Source organism: Procambarus clarkii, chromosome 8, assembly GCF_040958095.1.
Source record: "Procambarus clarkii isolate CNS0578487 chromosome 8, FALCON_Pclarkii_2.0, whole genome shotgun sequence".
Classification (NCBI taxonomy): domain Eukaryota; kingdom Metazoa; phylum Arthropoda; class Malacostraca; order Decapoda; family Cambaridae; genus Procambarus; species Procambarus clarkii.
The window spans coordinates 41003647-41023970 of NC_091157.1; the positions used below are offsets into that span (position 1 = coordinate 41003647).

General features: G+C 46.8%; 1 protein-coding gene across 1 annotated transcript in view; it reads right to left on the reverse strand.

The window, feature by feature from the left end:
* Positions 1–20324, reverse strand: part of LOC123759848 (uncharacterized) — a 210735-nt gene that overhangs the window by 79233 nt on the left and 111178 nt on the right. The window contains exons 2-3 of the mRNA XM_045745106.2: positions 18081–18208; positions 5904–6115 (exon numbers count right to left, since the gene is read on the reverse strand). Of these exons, the coding sequence (XP_045601062.1) occupies positions 5904–6115; positions 18081–18162 (294 nt within the window). The 5' untranslated portion in view covers positions 18163–18208. The remainder of the gene's footprint in view (positions 1–5903; positions 6116–18080; positions 18209–20324) is intronic.

Sequence of the window (20324 nt, forward strand, 5' to 3'; positions counted from 1 at the left end):
AAGCCGAACTTTGTATTCACCAGGATGTACTCGTGTAGTGGAATAGAGTGGTGGCTCCTGAACAACTATAACTTTCTGAGGATTTACAATTTGTAAATTTGGATTGCAAGACATGGTGGTATCAAATAATGCTTTTTATTTTGTGTCTGGGGAAATGGAAGAATTCCTTAGGAAGAATGGAATTAAACATGTAATCCTTGCTCTGTATAATTCTTCAAATGGTCTGGTAAACCACCATCACACCACTATCATCACATCACAACTACCACACCACCACACTACCAGACCACCACACTACCAGACCACCACACTACCAGACCACCACACTACCAGACCACCACACTACCAGACCACCACACTACCATCATCACACCACTACCACACTACCAGGCCATCACTACTACACCACCACACTACCAGACCACCACTACCACCACCACACTACCACACCACCCTTACTATACCACCACTACCACACCACCATCACTACCACACTACTACCATACCACTACACCACTATCACACCACCACTACCACACCCCCACCACCAACTACCACCACCACCATCACCAACAACCACAACCACCATCACCAACAACTACCACCACCATCAACAACAACCATAACCACCAACAACCATAACCACCAACAACAACAACAATCACCAACAACCATCATCACTAACAACAACAACAACAATAATCACCACCACAACCAACAACCACCATCACCAACCATCACTAACCATCACCACCACCACCAACAACAACAACAACCAACAACCACCAACCCCCCCCCCCCCTCCATCTGGGAGGTAAAAGCCTGTAAAAGTTAAATAGAGAGAAATATTTAGTTTTTGATATCACACCGAACCTGTCCCCAGAGGCCCACATCAGAGGATATCATTAGCGACATATGCTAGACTGGCCAACATAAGAACTGCCTTTAGAAACCTGAGTAAGAAATCGTTCAGGACCTTGTATACTACTTACGTCAAACCAGTCCTGGAGTATGCAGCTCCGCCCTGGAGTCCATTCCTCGTTAAACACAAGACAAATATAGAGAAAATTCAGCGGTATGTCACGACTATTCCCAGAACTGAGAGGTATCAGTTATGAGGAAATGCTACGGGAGCTAAACCTCACGTCCCTGGAAAACAGAAGAGTAAGGGGAGACATGATCACTTACAAAATTCTCAGAAGAATTGATAGGGTAGACAAAGACCAACTCTTCAGCACGGGTGGAACACAAACAAGGGAACACAGGTGAAAACTGAGTACCCAAATGAGCCACAGAGACATTAAATTATTTTCCAGTGTTAGAGTAGTTAACAGATAGAATATTAGGCAGTGATGTGGTGGAGGCTGACTCCATACTCAGTTTCAAATGTAGATATGATAGAGCCCAGTAAGCTCAGGAATCTGTACACCTGTTGATTGACAGTTGAGAGGCGGGACCAAAGAGCCAAAGGTCATTCCCAGCAAGCACAAGAACAAGCACCACCAACTACCTCGGATTCTGCATTAAATGAAAAGTAAAAAAATTAATCTTTTTTTAACTATCCTTTAATATCCTCTTATTTTTTATATATACTCTTGTTTTTTCTCTTTATTTTCTCTTTATACTATCAATTGCTGAAACGACTTTTGTGACAATTTTGTGTTACATAATTTTCCAAATTATGCTTAGCTACATTTCTTAAGGAAGGTATGACAACCTATTTCGATTCCACACAATAATATTTCTACAACCTCAAAACGAACGTTACCACAGCATTCAGGAACTTTACAGAAGCGTTGTGGCAATTTTAATTGTTTTCTGGGTGTTGATAGTCGGGACCAAAGAGCCCAAGATCAACCCGTGCAAGCACAACTAGGTGAGTAACACACTGTACCTAACTTAACAGGCTCATATAAATAGAACAGCGGTGGGGAATGTCTGGCCTGTGGGCCTTTTAATTGTTCGGCCTGCAGGCAAGCCAGTCCAAAATTATCTGGTCTGGCCTTGCTAAGGCAACCGCAGGTGGGATTCAGAATTCCATAAATCTAGAAGTTTTGTCAAGGTAAGATATATTTCTATTGAATGAATCATAATAATAATATAAATTATAAGGAACAAGCATGGAACATCTAGTACTGGATAGACAGGACACACATGAAATATAATTCTATGGTATAGTGATCAAAATCTAAAATTTGAAATTTCGAACATGTGTTAGTGGGACTACCTTTGATGGCGGGTATTCAATGCACACACATGCTATGTGTGTGTGTACTCACCTAATTGTACTCACCTAATTGTGCTTGCGGGGGTTGAGCTTTGGCTCTTTGGTCCCGCCTCTCAACTGTCAATCAACTGGTGTACAGATTCCTGAGCCTACTGGGCTCTATCATACCTACATTTGAAACTGTGTATGGAGTCAGCCTCCACCACATCACTTCCTAGTGCATTCCATTTATTAACTACTCTGACACTGAAAAAATTCTTTCTAACGTCTCTGTGGCTCATCTGGGTACTAAGTTTCCACCTGTGTCCCCTTGTTCGTGTCCCACCCGTGCTGAAGAGTTTGTCTTTGTCCACCCTGTCAATTCCCCTGAGAATTTTGTAGGTGGTTATCATGTCTCCCCTTACTCTTCTGTTTTCCAGGGATGTGAGGTTCAGCTCCTTTAGCCTTTCCTCGTAGCTCAATCCTCTCAGTTTCGGGACGAGCCTGGTGGCATACCGCTGAATCTTCTCTAACTTTGTCTTGTGTTTAACTAGGTATGGACTCCAGGCTGGAGCTGCATACTCCAGGATTGGTCTTACATAAGTGGTATACAGGGTTCTGAAAGATTCCTTACACAAGTTTCTGAAGGCAGTTCTTATGTTGGCCAGTCTAGCATATGCCGCTGATGATATTCTTTTGATGTGGGCCTCTGGGGACAGGTTCGGTGTGATATCAACCCCCAGATCCTTCTCTCTATTTGATTCTTGCAGGATTTCCCCTCCCAGATGATACCTTGTGTTCAGCCTCCTGCTCCCTTCGCCTAATTTCATCACCTTACACTTTCCAGAGTTGAACTTCAGCAGCCATTTTCTAGACCATTCCTCCAGTTTATCCAGGTCATCCTGTAGTCTCTGTCTATCTTCATCCGTCTTGATTCTTCTCATAATTTTTGCATCATCAGCAAACATCGAGAGGAATGAGTCTATACCCTCTGGAAGATCGTTCACATATATTAGAAACAGGATGGGTCCAAGTACTGAGCCCTGTGGGACTCCGCTGGTGACATCTCGCCACTCTGATGTCTTCCCCTCACCGTTACTCGCTGTTTCCTGTTGCTTAAGTACTCCCTTATCCACTGGAGCACCTTCCCTTTTACTCCTGCCTGTTGCTCCAACTTTTTTAACAGCCTTTTATGGGGTACTGTGTCGAAGGCTTTTTGGCAATCCAGGAAAATGCAGTCGGCCCACCCTTTTCTTTCCTGCCTAATTTTCGTTGCCTGGTCATAAAATTCTATTAAACCTGTGAGGCACGATTTACCATCTCTGAACCCATGTTGGTGGTGCGTTACAAAGTTATTTCCCTCCAGATGCTCTACGAGCCTTTTCCTCACGATCTTCTCTAGCACCTTGCATGGTATACAAGTTAAGGAAACTGGCCTGTAATTCAGTGCCTCTTGCCTGTCACCCTTTTTGTATATTGGGACCACGTTAGCTGTCTTCCAACTTTCTGGTAAGTCTCCTGTTTCCAGTGACCTGTTATACACCATAGAGAGTGGCACACTTAGTGCTTCTGCACCTTCCTTTAGTATCCATGGTGAGATTCTATCAGGTCCAACAGCCTTTGTCACATCTAGCTCCAGCAGGCACCTTTTGACCTCATCACTGGTGAGGTCTTGTGTGTGTGTGCGCGCGCGTGTGTGCATGCATGATTTACAACTTGCATTGAATACCCACCAAAAACACATTTTCGAAATTTCAATTTTTCAATTTTCCTAATTATGCCATAAAAATTATAAGTACATACAAGTACATGACGGAACAGACATGTTGCCTCTCATCGGTTGCCAACGGTCCATTTGCCTGAATTGTGGTGATTCAGAGAACACTGAGAGCCAGGTTGGCCAGGAGTACATGTCTTTCGAAATGTACAAATAATTTTACTTTTTATTTTTTTGGAAGTCGAGGGCAAACCCGTGTGCCTAGTTCGTGTGATGCGTTAACAGTAGTGAAAAAAGCCAACACGTAGCGTCATTACGGTGGAAAACATGCTAAACTCAATGAATTAGGAGACCAAATTCGTCTGGAAAAAATTAATGCTCTTCAGCGGAGTTTGGTATCACAAGCCACTTTCACAAATCCTCGTTGTGAGAGAGAACGTCATTCAGACGAGTTACACACTGAGCTAATTGCAAAAAAGCTGAGGCCTCGTGTTGAGGGAGAGTTTGTGAAAGAGTGCACAGTGGCTGCTGTAAAGTTGTTACCATCAGACAAAGCAACATTGTAACATTGTTTCAGTGTTAGTTTGTCTCGGAGAATCATCTCAGAATGGATTACCGACTTAGCACAAGACATTGAAAAAATCACTGAAGAATTCTGCAGGAGATTTAAACAAAATTCTCTTTGGCTTACGACGAGACAGCGGACATAACAAATGCTGCCCAACTGGCCGTTTCATTCATGGTATAGCTTCAGAGTTTGACACGCGAGAGGAACTGCTGTCACTGGAAGCCATGTATACAGCTACAAGAAGCTACAAGTGGTGAGGACTTGTTTGAGAGATTTGTTCTATCAATGAAAAACTTGAGCTAACATTCGAAAAGTTAAGTGGCCTTATTACAGACAGAGTTCCAGCCATAATTAGCTCACAAATTCCATTTGTCAAGAAAAACTGAATCTTTTCAGTTTTGATCCAGGTGATTTAATTATGCCACTACACCAAGAAATCTTGCCTTTCTCCTGCAATTTCAAGACTCCACTTATCTATTCCAAAGAGATGCTCTGGGTTGCTTCAAGTGTATGACGTCATCTCCTAAACTCTAGACTCATCACGAATGTAAAATTCTCTTCACTCTTGGAGCTAACATAATTTATATCCTTCCTGTTCAAGATCTTGTGGTGCAGTCACGATTTGCTGGGCAGAGAAGCACCGTTAACGTGCCACCCGCACGTCACGTGACATGATTGGTAAATGATACTTGCGAGCAGCCACTCATCTCACTCCTCCACATCTGTGGGCTCCAGCATCGTTGCCTCTTAAAAATTTATGGCGTAAATTCTCGAGGCAAAGGCTGTCGGCGCCTGCCACTTTGGATTAAAACTAAGGTTGCTCTTCCCCTTCCTAAACTTGAAAATGAAACAAAATGATAATTTTAGGCTTCCTGCCTCTTCTCAAACATTCTTAACCAAAACTTGGTGGCATTCTGAATATACGTATAGATGGAAGGGAGCTATCAGGAGAAAATGCTAAACTATTACGACTATATAACACTTGAAAAAGTTCAGGATACGTTTTTCGGATGGGACGGGGGCATGGGGGGGGGAAGGATTGAACACCACTTGGACGGTCGTGGATTGAACACGGACCTGCATGAAGTGAGACCGTCGAACTACCGTCCAGCCCAAGTGGTGGGGTACCAAGTGGTTATGAGTATGACTCTTGATGGGCAGAAGAGGCTTGACAGGAGATGGTAAGTGTAACATCACCCACCAAGACACAAACACACACCCTTAGTGAAAATTTTGAAATATCCGACATTTACTCAAATTTATAGCGAGGCACAGAAAACAATTGGTAGCTGGAATATATTAAAAACCAATCACATAGGTAACAGCTGACGTGCTTATAAACCATTATGTAATGAGAAGTGACTATGACGTGTGCAGAGCCAAACATACCAGTGTGGCGGAAACATACTCACATCGACGTGTATGTGAGGCAGAGGGTATACTCGGACGGGCTGGTCCCTCTTCGGGATGTACTCGTAGAACTGATTGACGTCCTTGTACCACTTGACGGAGTAGAGCGGGTCGGGGCGGTCGGTGGTGTGCTCGTAGTGGCAAGCGAGCTGCACCTCCGACCCCGACTCCACCACCGACGGCACCAACACTCCCGACACCCGCAGGCTCCAACCTGTGGAGGACGACCAGCAACAGTCACACTCCAGGATCACTTCATCAGGAGAATTACACTCATTCCCATACTCATAATTACTGTTACTCAGACCTGATATTAGTCTCCAGACTCAGCGCAGACTGATTAACTCCTCCCTGAGTCAACCTGTCCATCTGAAATGATGGCGCTTATTGTGTTTTCAACCAAATAGTTACTATATGTAGTAATGGTCCACTAGTAAACTACTTTTTGTACTATTAATTTTATAGTCTATAAAAATATAGTTGTAAGCCAAACTTAAATATTCCTAGGCCTAATATAGCACGTGTACTGTATTAAGCCTACGATAGCATTCATTTGGCCTAGGAGTGCTAGGAGAGGAGAGGTTAGTCTTATATTTATGTTGCTGTTAAAAAAAGTTTTCTGTTTATCCAAATTCAGTAAGACAAAAGTCAACTTTCAGTTACCCTTGACTGTCACGCTGACCTTCTGATAGTCACACGTCACACTGATCCTTCAATTTCACATTGACTCTTAACTGTCACTAACTCTTGAGTATCAATGACCCTCGACTGTGACACTAACGATTGACTCATTTGCCATTTACCGTCACTCTGATCCCTGACTGCCACACAGACACACTGTCCCTTAACTCTTACCCTTGACTGTCATACTGACCCCTGACTTCCACTAAACCTTTGACTGTCACACTGACCCCTTGACTGTCACACTGTTCTGAACTGAGGGGGTTGGGGCTTATGGAACTTAATCCTCCAAAGAGAGCTCTGGTAGTTGCACCAGGCCGATACTTGTACAGGCAGCCAAACGTCCCCCAGCCACACTCTGCCGGAACAGACAACCGACTTCGGTAGCCACATTCCCACAACCGTTGGTCGACCAGCAATGGACACTGGCGTGCTTGAAATTTACTCAGAAGATCACACTGTACGCCTCTTATTCTTGGAAAGGGGTTCAGCATCACATATTTAAGGGTGCGGCTCCATCACTGGCCTCATTGTCTTGTGTATACACCCTACTTGAGACGCCTTGACTCCCCCACTCTCTCCTTGTTTGGAATGATCTCTTAAATCCCCTTTTTGTGAATTAGTATTCTCTGCTACCCTGTCCGCAGCCGTGATCCTTTCTGTCTCTCTCTCCTGATTTCTGGGAAGCCTCACCAGGACAAGAGCAAAAGCCAGCTTACAATACACATTTAATACACGAAAAAACAAATACAACACATGATATGAAACAATAAATTAGTATCATACAACACTCTAAGTTCCTTCAACCCGGTAGCAATCCAATATCATACCCTGGCTTCACTAAACATCCATATCAAGTGGCTGCTCTACTCTTGGCTTACTACTTACTACTCCCTCACTAAATGAGGACTGCAATATCGTCACGACAATATTGTACAATCAGTCCTGAAAGTATCTAAAACTCAGACTGTGGTTGAAACACCAGAAACATCTGCATAAATATTCCCCAACACAAGAAGAAATCAATCTCTCTCACATTATACTGCATCTTGCTCGCCAATAAGCATTCAAGCATTCCCCTTATACATTCTTATGTATCGACTGTAAACGTCTGTTCTGCTCCTGGAGGCTCACTACCATGTACATATCGAGGTTCTCCAAAATATTCAAAAAGACACTTCTGCAGTTCTCCCAAAACTGCTGCACAATGAAGTCCTCTTCAAACACCAGTGATGCTTCACCACTGATTCCAGGGAGACGCGTGAAACTCCTCTTCACTGCTCCTTTACACTGCTTGAGGTCAACTCTTCACTGTGGGGTTCTGCTCTCTGACAGATTTCAGCATACACTTCTCCAGCCTCGAAGTTTCTTCCATTAACTTCTTCCCTGGTCTCGAAGTTCTTCCATCAATTCTACTTAATGAATCCTGCAATTTCCATTGCCATGCCAATAAAATTGTTTCCCTACTAAAACATAATTAAATGTATTCACAGAACATAAATCTCTTTAAACTCTAATATGTCGCGACGGTCTTCCCCCATCTTGGGCGAGTCCATTTGGGATGTTGCTGGAAGCCGCCTCTGGTCGCAAGGCTCCCTCAGTCAGTCACTGGCCTCCGGAGAGGGTGGATGTATCACTCCGCCCTCCAGGATGTTCCTCTATTTCTACTCTCTGATTTCAGCTCACTGTCTTAATATAAACATATATACTATGTACATAAACACTTGCCATGATCACTGAGCACATGATCAAACACAGGCAACCAATGCAACAAGTGTTATATTTGCTTACCACAAAATTTATCTGCCGAGGGCACTTGATCAGCTACAGCTCCAAGATGTCGTCCCCTCTGACATCCAACCAGGTCTCTCTTCAACCAGGCCTCACAGCTCTTCTGCTCTTGACTTCAGCACTTTAAGTCGTCCACAGGCTTCACACACAAATGCCTGCTTGGTTACCTCCTCTTGTAGGGGTACACAACTAGGGGCTCCTCCTTTTCTGCCAGGAGCTCAAACACAGTACAACCCTCTCTCATGATCTCTGTTACTCAAGTGAAGGTCAAGATGTCCCCTGCGATCGACATCTCATGTCATGTCACTTATTTACATGTTCATCATCTGCTCATATTCTAAAATTAGTCACCGACATTTATTGCATATATATATATATATATATATATATATGTATATATATATATATATATATATATATATATATATATATATATATATATATATATATATATATATATATATATATAATATCTCTTTTCTCTGACCTCTCAGTTAGGTCTCGTATGTGGAATAACTCTCATAGGTAGACTCGTTCTTCAGGCTATCTAGGGTCATAACACACACTGGCCCCTTGACTGTGCGACGTGCATTACCCCTTCTGGGTGAAACTCTCACACAAGACCACAGTCACAAGCACAGACGGGTCAGACTCACCAGATCCCCCCCCCCCCCCCCCCTGGTGAGGGTGGACACCTTCCCCTCCTCACCTGCCAGCATCAATTTAGCTATGAGCTCAACACTCCTCCCTGCCAGCTTGGTCGTAGTCAACCTTGCACTAAAGTGGTCCTCCACTTGCTTAATCTGCTCCCTCGAGCAACCCTCAAAGATTCTCTCATCTCGAGTTTCAATAAACTCTTTTATTTTGCTATTCTCCATGCCACCACACACCTGATCATAAGAAGAATGTGTGTGTTGTGTGTCGAGACCTTGTAATAACTGGGATTCTCAAAGAGCAGCCCGTCCTCCTAAGGTTTCCCAACGTCAAGAAATGGTTGTACTAGAGTGCACTTATCCTAACCTACCAGAGGACCTAAAACAGAAAACAGGACAATGTCAATTTCATGAGCAACTGCCATTTTCTAGTACGAAGATTTTTGGCCCTACATACAGAATACGTCAAAATGCGATGTTGCATTAGCAGAACGGGTTGCACAGAGGACTTGCAATTGCTCGTGGCACTTGCAACAGTCCCCATTGAGTTCCTAAAAGAGCTAACAACAAGACACCGACACTCCAGTGGCCGAGATAATAACTTAAACGTATAAACTCATCCATTATGCTATCGAAATCTTGTCGTCAGGTATCTTTTTGCTCAACAAACCCCCTCCCTGTCCAGCTCGTTACCGTGGAGGGGCTTGGTGGGCGGCTGCCGGAGTGTGACGCTCCTTAAGGCAGTCTTCTGTCCTTTTGTCACCTTGTGCTCCTGCTGCTGTCCTCTCTAATTTTGCTGGACACCTTTTCCTTTTCCTTATGTATCGTTTTTCTCCCCCCTCTTCTCCTATCTGCTTGTCGTTTCCTGCCAACCTTTTGCTTGTTTTGGTTATTCTTTTGGACTTCTTCTATTTTGACGCCCGGGTGCTTGAGGAGGCATACTCTTGCACCCGTAGAACTGTAGTACCCAACATCGAGAGCGAGGGGAACTTTTTATTGTCAATCCTCCTTTCGTCACTGAACCCGATCTCGACGGACTGACGGTAATTAAGGTGGCGTTTGTGGGGCGTATACTCACGACGCACCCCTAGGGGGCCCCGGCAAGATCGGCAATAGCTTCTTGTTGGGTGTCCTGCCTCTAATTGTGGCTCCATGGTGGGTATGGGGGCACATTCGTGAATGAATGTTTTTCTTGCCGTACCTATGTCACATTCTGTTCCTCTTTTACCTTCTCACGCTCGTGGGGTGGGCGACCAAGCCCCCGAGTCGGTCCGTGTTGGAAGACCGGGCTCTGTATCCCCCGCTTCGTTGGGCCCCGACCATGCTCCTCCTTTGACCTCTCTGACTACTCCCCTCAGCTCCCCTCCCTCCACTGTGGTTGGGTCGAGCCCCAAGCCCCCAGTAGTGACCACCTCGTCCCCTGGCACGGCTCAATCTCTAGTTGTGACTACTGCACCTTTTAACCCCTCTCTCTCTCTGGGAGTTCTCAACGCCATCCTCGACACGGCCGCACTCGCTCGTTTCCTTCCCGGGCTGATGCGTATCGGGCCTTGTTTGGTCCTGCTTTGTGGGCCAAATACTTTTATCTCTTCCCTCTTGATTCTGCGCCTCCTGACGATTTCTCCCTTCATAGGCACAATGTTGATTCCGTAGATGCCTCTGTTACTTTCCACCCCACCCGTCTCGGTGCACGTGTCGTTGCTGCTGCTCCTCAGGATGCAGCCTCCCGCTTGGCCGCCTTGTCCTGCCTTGGTGAGACCCCTGTTCGAGTCTCTAAGAACGCTTGGTTGAATGCCAGTGTTGGCACTATTCTCCTCCCACCCCATGTTGCTACCGGTGTTCGGAATCTCCAGGACTGCCACGAAGATATTCATCATATCCTCGATGCTCAGGGCCATTCTGTCCTCCAGGTAGACTCGTTTACTAATCCCCCTCGTGGTCGTCGCCGTCAACCCCTTCGGGTTGTGAAGATTACCTATGACGGTAGAACCCTTCCGCCCTCTATCATTCTTGCTGGTGCCAGGTGCCCCGTTCAGGAGTACATTCCCTTTCCTCGGCTCTGTAATAAGTGCTGGAGATTTGGGCATGGTGCCCTCCGCTGCTCTGGAACTGTCTCTCTCTGTCCTTTGTGTGGGGGCGAAGGTCACTCTGAGTCGGAGTGCACTTCTCCCCAGGCTCATTGCCTCAATTGCGGTGAGGCCCACCCTACCTTCTTCTGTGCGTGTATACATTACAAGCTTGAGGCAGCCATCCTCACCTTGAAGCACCGGGAGAGTTTATCTTTTCCTGAGGCGAGACGCCAGGTTTGTCGGCTCCCACTCTATGCTAACGTCTCTTATGCTCACATGTTGCGCTCTTCCTCTCCTCGTCCTTCCCACCTTCCTCAGACTCAAAACCATTTCCAGCCCTTGGACCCTGATACACCCACCGCCCCTCTGTTCCTTTGAGTTCTGACCCAAAGGGTCCCCCTCCTGGTCCTCTGTCTGAGGTTCCCCTTCTTTCTGCCCGGTCTGTCATGTCTCCTGTGTCTTCTTCCTCGTCTCCCTCCGATCTTCCTTCCCATCCTGCTCCTCCGTCTATTGGCTCTCCATGCCACCTGTCGGTATGAGCTGATGTCCAACGCTCTCCCACCGGCCGTCATGTATGCTCTCGTTCAGCTTCTCCTGTTGAGACTGGAATCCGTTGCCCAGTACGTAGTTGCTGGGACACCTGTCTCTTTGAGTCAGAAGCGTAAGCCTGGCTCCTCTCCTTCCTCCTCCCTGGCAGGCTTCGCTTTCTTCCTCGCCCCCTACTTCTGACTCTCTCGCTCCGTCCCCTCCCGTTTCAGTGGTTACACCCCCTGTTCCTGCTATGGAGGTCTCTTTGGCCCCTGCTTCCCTCTCGGTTGGTGCCCTTACTGAAGTGCATCCCCTTTTTTCTGTCCCTGCTGCTGTCCTTGACCCTCGGTTATCCCCCCTCTACCTCCTTCGGACCCTCCTCGTCCGCCCCTGGTCGGTCCTCTGGCTACCTTCCCTCCTTCTTTACTCAGTTTACCCATGCCTCCTAACCCTGACTTCGCTGACCCTGACCCTGATCCTGTGCTTCTTTAACGTGCTGTGTTCCCTTTTCGCCTTTATTTCTTCGTTGTTCTCTGTTGCTGTCCTTCCTCTTCTCGTTGATGTCTATTCTTCAATGGAATGTTCGTGGTTATTACGCCAATTTCCTCGAACTCCAGCTTCTGAATTCCCGGTTTTCGCCCCTTTGTGTCTGTCTCCAGGAGCCGATGCTTGATGCTCGCCCTGGTCGTTTCGTGGCTATTCCTTTCTCTCCCTGCCCCCCCCCCCCCCAGCACAGCTGGGGCTCCTAACTCTTCTATTCTCTTGATTCGCTCTGATATTCCCTTTGTCCCCTTACTTTTTCTTTCGCCTCTCCATTGTTCTGCTGCTCGTATATGTGTAAGGAAATGGTACACCGTTTGTTCCATTTATCTCCCCCCGAGTATCCTGCTTTCTCTTCCCGATCTGAAGCACCTACTGGACTCCTTGCCGGAGCCTGTGCTCCTGCTAGGTAATTTCAATTGTCGTCATTCCCTTTGTGGTGATATTCTGATGAACACCCAGGGTTGCCTTCTTCAGCCGTTCATCCTCTCCTCTTCCCTGTCTCTTCTGAATTCTGGTGAGTCCACGCATTTGGACTCTCGGACTCGCACCCTTTCCTGTCTTGATCTTTCTCTTTGCTCGTCTTCTCTTTACTTAGATTTCATGTGGCAGGTTCTTGATGACCTCCATGGCAGTGACCATTTCCCCATCCTTGTTACCTTTTTCTCTTTTCACCCTCCCCTCTCCTTCCCTAGGTGGCAGTTTGCTAAGGCAGACTGGAACCTATTTACCCTCAGTGCTGCTCTTTCTGACCTCTCCCTTCTGCCTCTCCCTCGCTCTCTCCTCCTTTTCCATGACACCGTCTTTGACACTGCCCTCCGCTCTATTCCTCGATCTTCCTCTTGGGGCCCAAGGAAGTGCGTTCCCTAGTGGAATACAGACTGTGCAAAGGCTGCCCACTGTAAACATGCAGCCTGGAAGAGACACCGCCGCCGCAGACGGTTGATTCTTTTTTTTCGGAAGGCAAGTGCGGTGGCCCATAGGGCCATCCGTACGGCTGAACGTGAATGTTGGGCGTCCTATGTCTCCACCATCACGTCCGAAACTCTTCTGCCACAGATCTAGAAGCGTATCCACAAGATTGCGGGTAAGTTCGTTCCCGATGTCTCACCGATCCTTCACCTCGATGGTACTCTTGTGGCGGACCCATTGCAGGTCGCTACCGAAGTGGGTTCCCACTTTTCTTCTGTTAGCTCTGGTTTTCATCTTCCCCAATCTTTCCTTCTTCGTAAACTTGTCCTTGAATCTTGTCCTTTGGATTTCTGTATTCATCTTCGCTTTCCCTATAACGATCTCTTCTCTCTCTCTCTCTCTGAAGTTCAGTCTGCCCTGGCCCTCTGCGGTTCTACGGCGGTGGGCTCCGATGGCATTCATTATGAGATGCTTTGCCATCTCCCTCCTTGCACGTCTCAGTATTTACCGAGTCTGTATAATCGGATCTGGGAGTCGTCGTCAGTCCCTGAGGACTGGCTCGATGCCGTTGTCCTTCCTGTTCTCAAACCAGGGTCTCTGGGAACATTTCGCCCTATTGCCCTTACAAGTTGTGTCTGCAAACTCTTTGAACGTATGTGTTAACGTTCATCTGATGTGGTTGATGAACCCTTTCCCCATTTCAATTTGGTTTCCGCAAGTGCCGCAGCACAACAGATCTCCTGGTGAACTTGGAGGTCTATATTCGTACTACTTTTGCTGCGAAGACCTCCGTTGTTGCCGTCCTTTTTGACCTGGAAATGGCTTATGACACCACTTGGCAATATGATATTCTATCCCAGCTTCATTCTTTCGGTCTTCGTGGTCATCTCCCTCTCTTTCTCCGCAGCTTCCTCTCTCGTCGTTCCTTTCGGGTGAGGCTTAGTACAACTATCTCTTTGCCTATTTTCAGCAATATGAAGGTGTGCCCCAGGGTAGTATTCTAAGCACTACTCTTTTTCTGGTTGCCCTCAATGGTCTTCTTTCCTCTTTTCCTTAAGGCGTCTTCTCCACTCTTTATGTCGAAGATCTTACCCTTTGCTGTCAGGGTGATGATTCACCTCTCCTTCAACGCCAGCTTCAACTTATGATTGATGCCATGTCATCTTGGGCCACTGATCATGGCTTTAGGTTCTCTACATCTAAAACTTGTGCTATGACTTTTACTTGGAAGTGTGTCGTTCTTCATCCTTCTTTGTCGCTTTATGGTCACCCCATTGTGTACAAGGATTCCGCTAAGCTTTTGGGGTTGATTTTTGACACTCGTTTGTCTTGGTCGGCCCATATCTCTTACCTCCGTGTTGAATGCTCTAAGGCCCTTACCCTTCTTCAGGTATTGTCCCTATACTTCTTGGGGAGCGGATAGGCACACACTACTCGCTTTGCATTCCTCTCGCGTCTTGTCTAAGCTCGATTATGGTTGCCCTGCTTACTCATCTGCTTCTCCTCCTACTCTTCACCGTCTTGATGCTTTGCACCATACTGGGTTGCGCCTCAGTTCTGGTGCCTTTCGTTCGACTCCCGTCCTTGGCTTGTATGTTGACACTGGCTTCCTATCTCTCCTGGACCGCCATGATCACTACTGTCTTCGCTATCTTGCGCGGTCCTTGCGACATCCTTCCTTCTTCTCGCCTTTGTCATGCTTTAACTTCTAACCCTCCTGCGATTCCTGTTCCTCTTCACCACCTCCCTCTTTCTGTCCGGTGATCTCGCTTACAGGATTCTTTTTCAGTTCGTATTTCTAATGTTTCTACTCGTGTTGTTCCTTCCTTGCCCCCGTGGAGAGTCCCCCTTCAGCAGTTTTGTACATCCTTAACCCACATCCCTAAAGCTTTTACTCTCCTACAGTTCTAAAACGCCTTTTCCTTGAGCACTTCACCGATGGGTCTAAGTCTGTGGACGGTGTTGGCAACTCTGTTGTTTTTCCTAATTGCACTTATATGTGTCGCTTACCTCCAGAGACTAGCATCTTCACAGTGGTACTTTGTGCTATTCTCTATGCTCTTCGTCTCCTGCTTTCTCGTTGTCAATCTCCCTTTGTCATTGTTGTTGACTCTCGTAGTGCCCTCATGGCTCTTGAGTCTTTTAATCCGGTTCATCCAGTGGTTGTCGTGATCCAGCATTGGCTGTTTCTTGTTCACAGTAAATTTAAGTCAGTTGAGTTTTGTTGGGTTCCCAGCCATATTGGTGTCTCTTTAAATGAGCGTGCAGATGCTGCCGCCAGGGAAGCTGTCCGCTCTTGTCCCATCTCTCATAAAGGTATTCCTTATTCCTACTTTTACCCGGTTATGCATTCCTCCATCCTTACCCGTTGGCAGGCTTATTGGTCGTCTGTTAGTGGTAACAAACTGCATACTCTTAAGAGTTGTGTGTCCTTGTGGCCATCCTCCTACCACCGTAACCGGCAATGGGAAACAGCTCTGGCGAGGTTGCGTATTGGCCATACTCACTTAACTCATGGTTACTTGATGGAGCGCCGCCCTGCTCCTTATTGTCCTAATTGTATTGTCCCTCTTACGATCGTGCATATCCTTGTTGAACGTTCTGACTTCCGGGACGAGCGTGTGTCTTGTTTTCCAACCGTCCTCCACGGTTGCTTATCCCTCGATAGTATTCTTGGTGACTCGGATACTTTTGATATTGTTCGCCTTATGCGTTTCTGTTCTCGTATTGGCGTCCTTGGTGATATTTAGCGCCCTCTGATTATCCTGCACATTTGATGGTGCTACATAGCCTTCCCGGTTTGGTGCCTTTTGATAATTACTTGCTCAAGCAATGATCGCTAGACGGCGTAGAACGCCAGGGGCTCACTGCATCAAATTTAGTTTAGAAACAAGGCTGTGGACTAGCTTTACCCTTGAGAAGTGTCAAGAAGTCATTAAGTGAATAAGGGAGTTGTATAAGTTTTATATGTGAGAGTAATATGGGTAAAAGGGTTTAATTGAAAGCATGTTCAATTTAACAATAATATATTAAAATTAATGAATGTACCCGTGTGTAAGAGGGTTAACAGAAAATTTCCCCTCCAAAACTAAGCGGCCAGAGAACTTGTTTTCCACCATTTACTGCGGCTACAGAAGTGAACTAACTTGTGCACTTGTGATAGCTCTCTTTAGCACTAACAATGTAAAGGTAATCCACTGGTGTACAGCGGTACACTGACAACACTTCGGTCAGTCAAAAGGCAGGAAATTGGCATTAGTGATGATGTCTTGAAACAAAATTGAAACAAATCAAAGTAGACAACAATGATATATCAACGCCTGGATAAGATCGCACAGTAACACATGACAACAATATACACAATGTAATCACTGTGACGGATCCTCGGTTCCTTGACCAAGTACCCAGACGCCGTTCAGTGTGAAACGACCACTTAACACTGTGGTCAGAAGTGACCCTAAATGTCATGATTCTATGACCTGACATGGGTCAACTGACAGGACGTTACCAGGCAGGGCTAACGACAGTCAGGAGTATATATATACGTTACCTCGGTCCGTTATGGACCTGTGACCCCTTAATGAACCGATGGTCGAATCTGGGGAATCACAGGAGCAGGTGATCCCAGATCACCGAGATAGTGTGAGTGCCACACTTACCGTAAACTCCGTTTTTATTCAAGCAGGTTGCAATCTGACTGCAACCTACTGAACTTCGCCCTTAGAAACTTTCCCTGGATGCATTGCACTGTCGTTGTGAAGTTATTACCTAGTTGTCTGCTGCCAAGCCCTCATAACGTTGCAGAATCCCAGAATTCAACCGAACTGACCGCGGTGCGTCTGCCTCCGACGCTGTTACTGGGTGCAATGGGAGGCGACAAGCGTCATTCAGGAGTTCCCGCCACGTCACGTGACCTCCGATCGCTTTCTCATTAGTCACACGCCTACCAGTGTGTGACCAATCGCCTCCCCTCGATCCGAGAACTTCGGCGTTGCCTTCTCTGCGATTCTCGGCGGGAAAACTCTCTCCTCGGGCCAGGGTGATCCGCCATCTTTGTCCATAAGGCTATGTTAGAGGGAGTATATGACTCCTCACAACTGGGAAGTGACGTGTTAAACGGCAGTTACAACTGTCACACTGGTCCATGAATTTAACATTGATGCTTAAGTCACACTGACCCTTGAATATCACACTGACTCATGACTGTTTTGACTCTCACACTCACTCTTGGGTGCCACATTCCGCACGGTTGCCCTCGAATATTTTACTATAGACTGTCACACTCATTATTGACTGCCACCCTTCACATTTAACTGGCACACTCACCCATGAATATTACACCCTTAACTGCCACATACACATTGGACTGTCACACTCACCCTAGACGGTTATACTCACCCCTAGAGTGCCACACTCACCCAAGATTGCCACACTCATCCTAGATTGCCACACTCACCCCTAGATTGCCACACTCACCCTAGAGTGACACGCTCACCCTAGAGTGACACGCTCACCCTAGAGTGACACGCTCACCCTAGAGTGACACGCTCACCCTAGAGTGCCACGCTCACCCTAGAGTGCCATGCTCCCCCTAGAGTGCCATGCTCCCCCTAGAGTGCCACGCTCCCCTAGAATGTCTCACTCGCCCCTTAAGTGCCTCACTCGCCCCTAGAGTGCCACACCCCTAGAGTGCCACACTCACCCCTAGAGTGCCACACTCACCCCTAGACAGTTATACTCACCCGAGACACAGTTATACTCACCCTAGTAGAGTGCCACTCACCCATAGAGTGCCACTCACCCCTAGAGTGCCACTCACCCCTAGAGTGCCACTCACCCCTAGAGTGCCACACTCACCCTAGTAGAGTGCCACACTCACCCCAGTAGAGTGCCACACGCACCCCAGTAGAGTGCCACACTCACCCTAGACAGTTATACTCACCCTAGTAGAGTGCCTCACTCACCCTAGACGGTTATACTCACCCTAGTAGAGTGCCTCACTCACCCTTGGCTGCCAGTGACAGAAGCAGCAGGAGGCGGAGAGTCACGTCAGATGAGGCGGCCGGCGGGGAGGTGTGGCTGCACATCCTGGAGAGAAGTCCCTTGACTTCTGGCTCCACCACCTCGCACCCTCTGCGGAGGTCAGAGCAGTGGTCAGGGCTAGAGGACTGGGGGCAGGTCAGGGGTTATGGCACGGGGTAGGGCAGGGTTAAGGACATTTCTCTGAGTAGGGGACATAGCTAGTGTCAGGGATGGGATAAGGGCAAGGGTGTGGACGGTGTCAAGGCAAATGTCAGGACAGTAATCTGGGAAGGGGAAGGGCAGGGGTCAAGGAAGAGGTAAGGGCAGGGGTCAGGGCAGGAGTTAGGGCTAGGGTCTGGGCAGGAGTTAGGGCAGGGGGGGGTCAGGGCAGGAGTTAGGGGAAGGGGTCAGCGTCGGAGTTAGGGCAGGGGTCAGAATCTGGTTTATAACTGGAGTCAGAACAAAGGTCATATCAGGATCGTATCTTGCACATTGTGGCCCCCAAAATTACCACGTTATTCAGTGGGCTGATAGTGAACAAAAATGCTACATCTAGTAAACATCCCCAGTGCACCATCCTTCGCTGCCACCACAACTATGCCAGAAACTTAAGTTGGAATCATCCGAACTCGTATTTAATTCTGGGGAAGAGGAATCACATCACTAAGATGGCAACTACAGGCTCAGCCTTTTACCTGTTTACCTGTGTGAGTACCTTACCTGAGTACAGGTAAGGTCCAAGTTACCTTACAGGTTATAGTACAGTATACCTTACCTGTACCCACACCCAAACTGAGCTACAAGTGACTCAGTCCTCCCCCACGTTACTCACATGTCCTTGCAATTAGTTGCCTTTGTATACTCTTCATTCTCTTGCAGTCCCCATGGCATAGTGGTAAGACGCTCGCCCGAGGTTTTGTGGGTGCTTTGGCCTGGGTTCGCATCCTGGCCGAATCTGTTTACTTAACAATAATATGGGTACCTGGTTGTTTAACGATTTGGTGGGTCGTTTTCCGGGGAATATTAGGATTAAGGATTTGCCCGAAATGCCATGCGTTTGTACAAAAATATATGAACTCTTGTATATAAATAAATAAATAAATAAATACAATTATTAAGTAGGCAGGACACTATTTATCTCTCATAAATCTCTCACAGTGGACAAGAAGAAACAAATCTTCAAACAAGCATTCGTTTAATACAAAGAAATTACAATAAATGAAAATGACCTCAGGTGAGGATCTCAACTCTCTTCCTAGTTCTAGACTGCAGCCTAACCAACATTACACATATCAAGTAAGTTGGATTGTCCTTGCACATATATGTACCTGGTTGATACCTGGTTGATGGGGTTCTGGAAGTTCTTCTACTCCCCAAGCCCGGCCCGAGGCCAGACTTGACTTGTGAGAGTTTGGTCCACCAGGCTGTTGCTTGGAGCGGCCCTCAGGCCCACATACCCACCACTGCCCAGTTGGTCCGGCCCTCCTTGAAGAAAGCAATCTAGTTTCCTCTTGAAGATGTCCACGGTTGTTCTTGCAATATTTCTGATGCTGGTAGGACGTTGAACAACCGTGGACCTCTGATGTTCATACAGTGGTCTCTGATTGTGCCCATGGCACCTCTGCTCTTCACTGGTTCTATTCTGCATTTTCTTCTATGTTGTTTACTCCAGTACGTTGTTATTTTACTGTGCAGATTTGGGACCTGTCCCTCCAGTATTTTCCATGTGCATATTATTTGGTTTCTCTCTCGTCTTCTTTCTAGTGAGTACATTTGGAGAGCTTTGAGACGATCCCAATAATTTAGGTGTTTTATCTCGTCTATGCGTGCCGTATATGTTCTCTGTATTCCCTCTATTTCAGCAATCAAGTTAGTACATATTTCAAACTAACTTGCTAGGCTATTACTCTAGTAACATAAGTATCTGCTTGCTACAGTCGTCACCTAACAGTAATATATTTATCTCTGTGAGTAAATACAATTATCCAAAAACATGGTACAGTTCAGGATAAGAATTCCTTCACCCCCCCCCCCCCCCCGAAGTCCGATGTCCAAAGGGCTTGGAAAAGTCAGGAGGAAGAGGGGTGAGGAGATGCAATTCTTGAAGAGGATTTGGATGGTGAAGGAGGACGCTTGAAAGTTTCTTGGCCTCTCCATCCTGGGTTGGCATCAAGTGTATATCTTGGAGTGAAGTTGATTGTTGTTTAATTCTTTTGCGGCAGAGGTC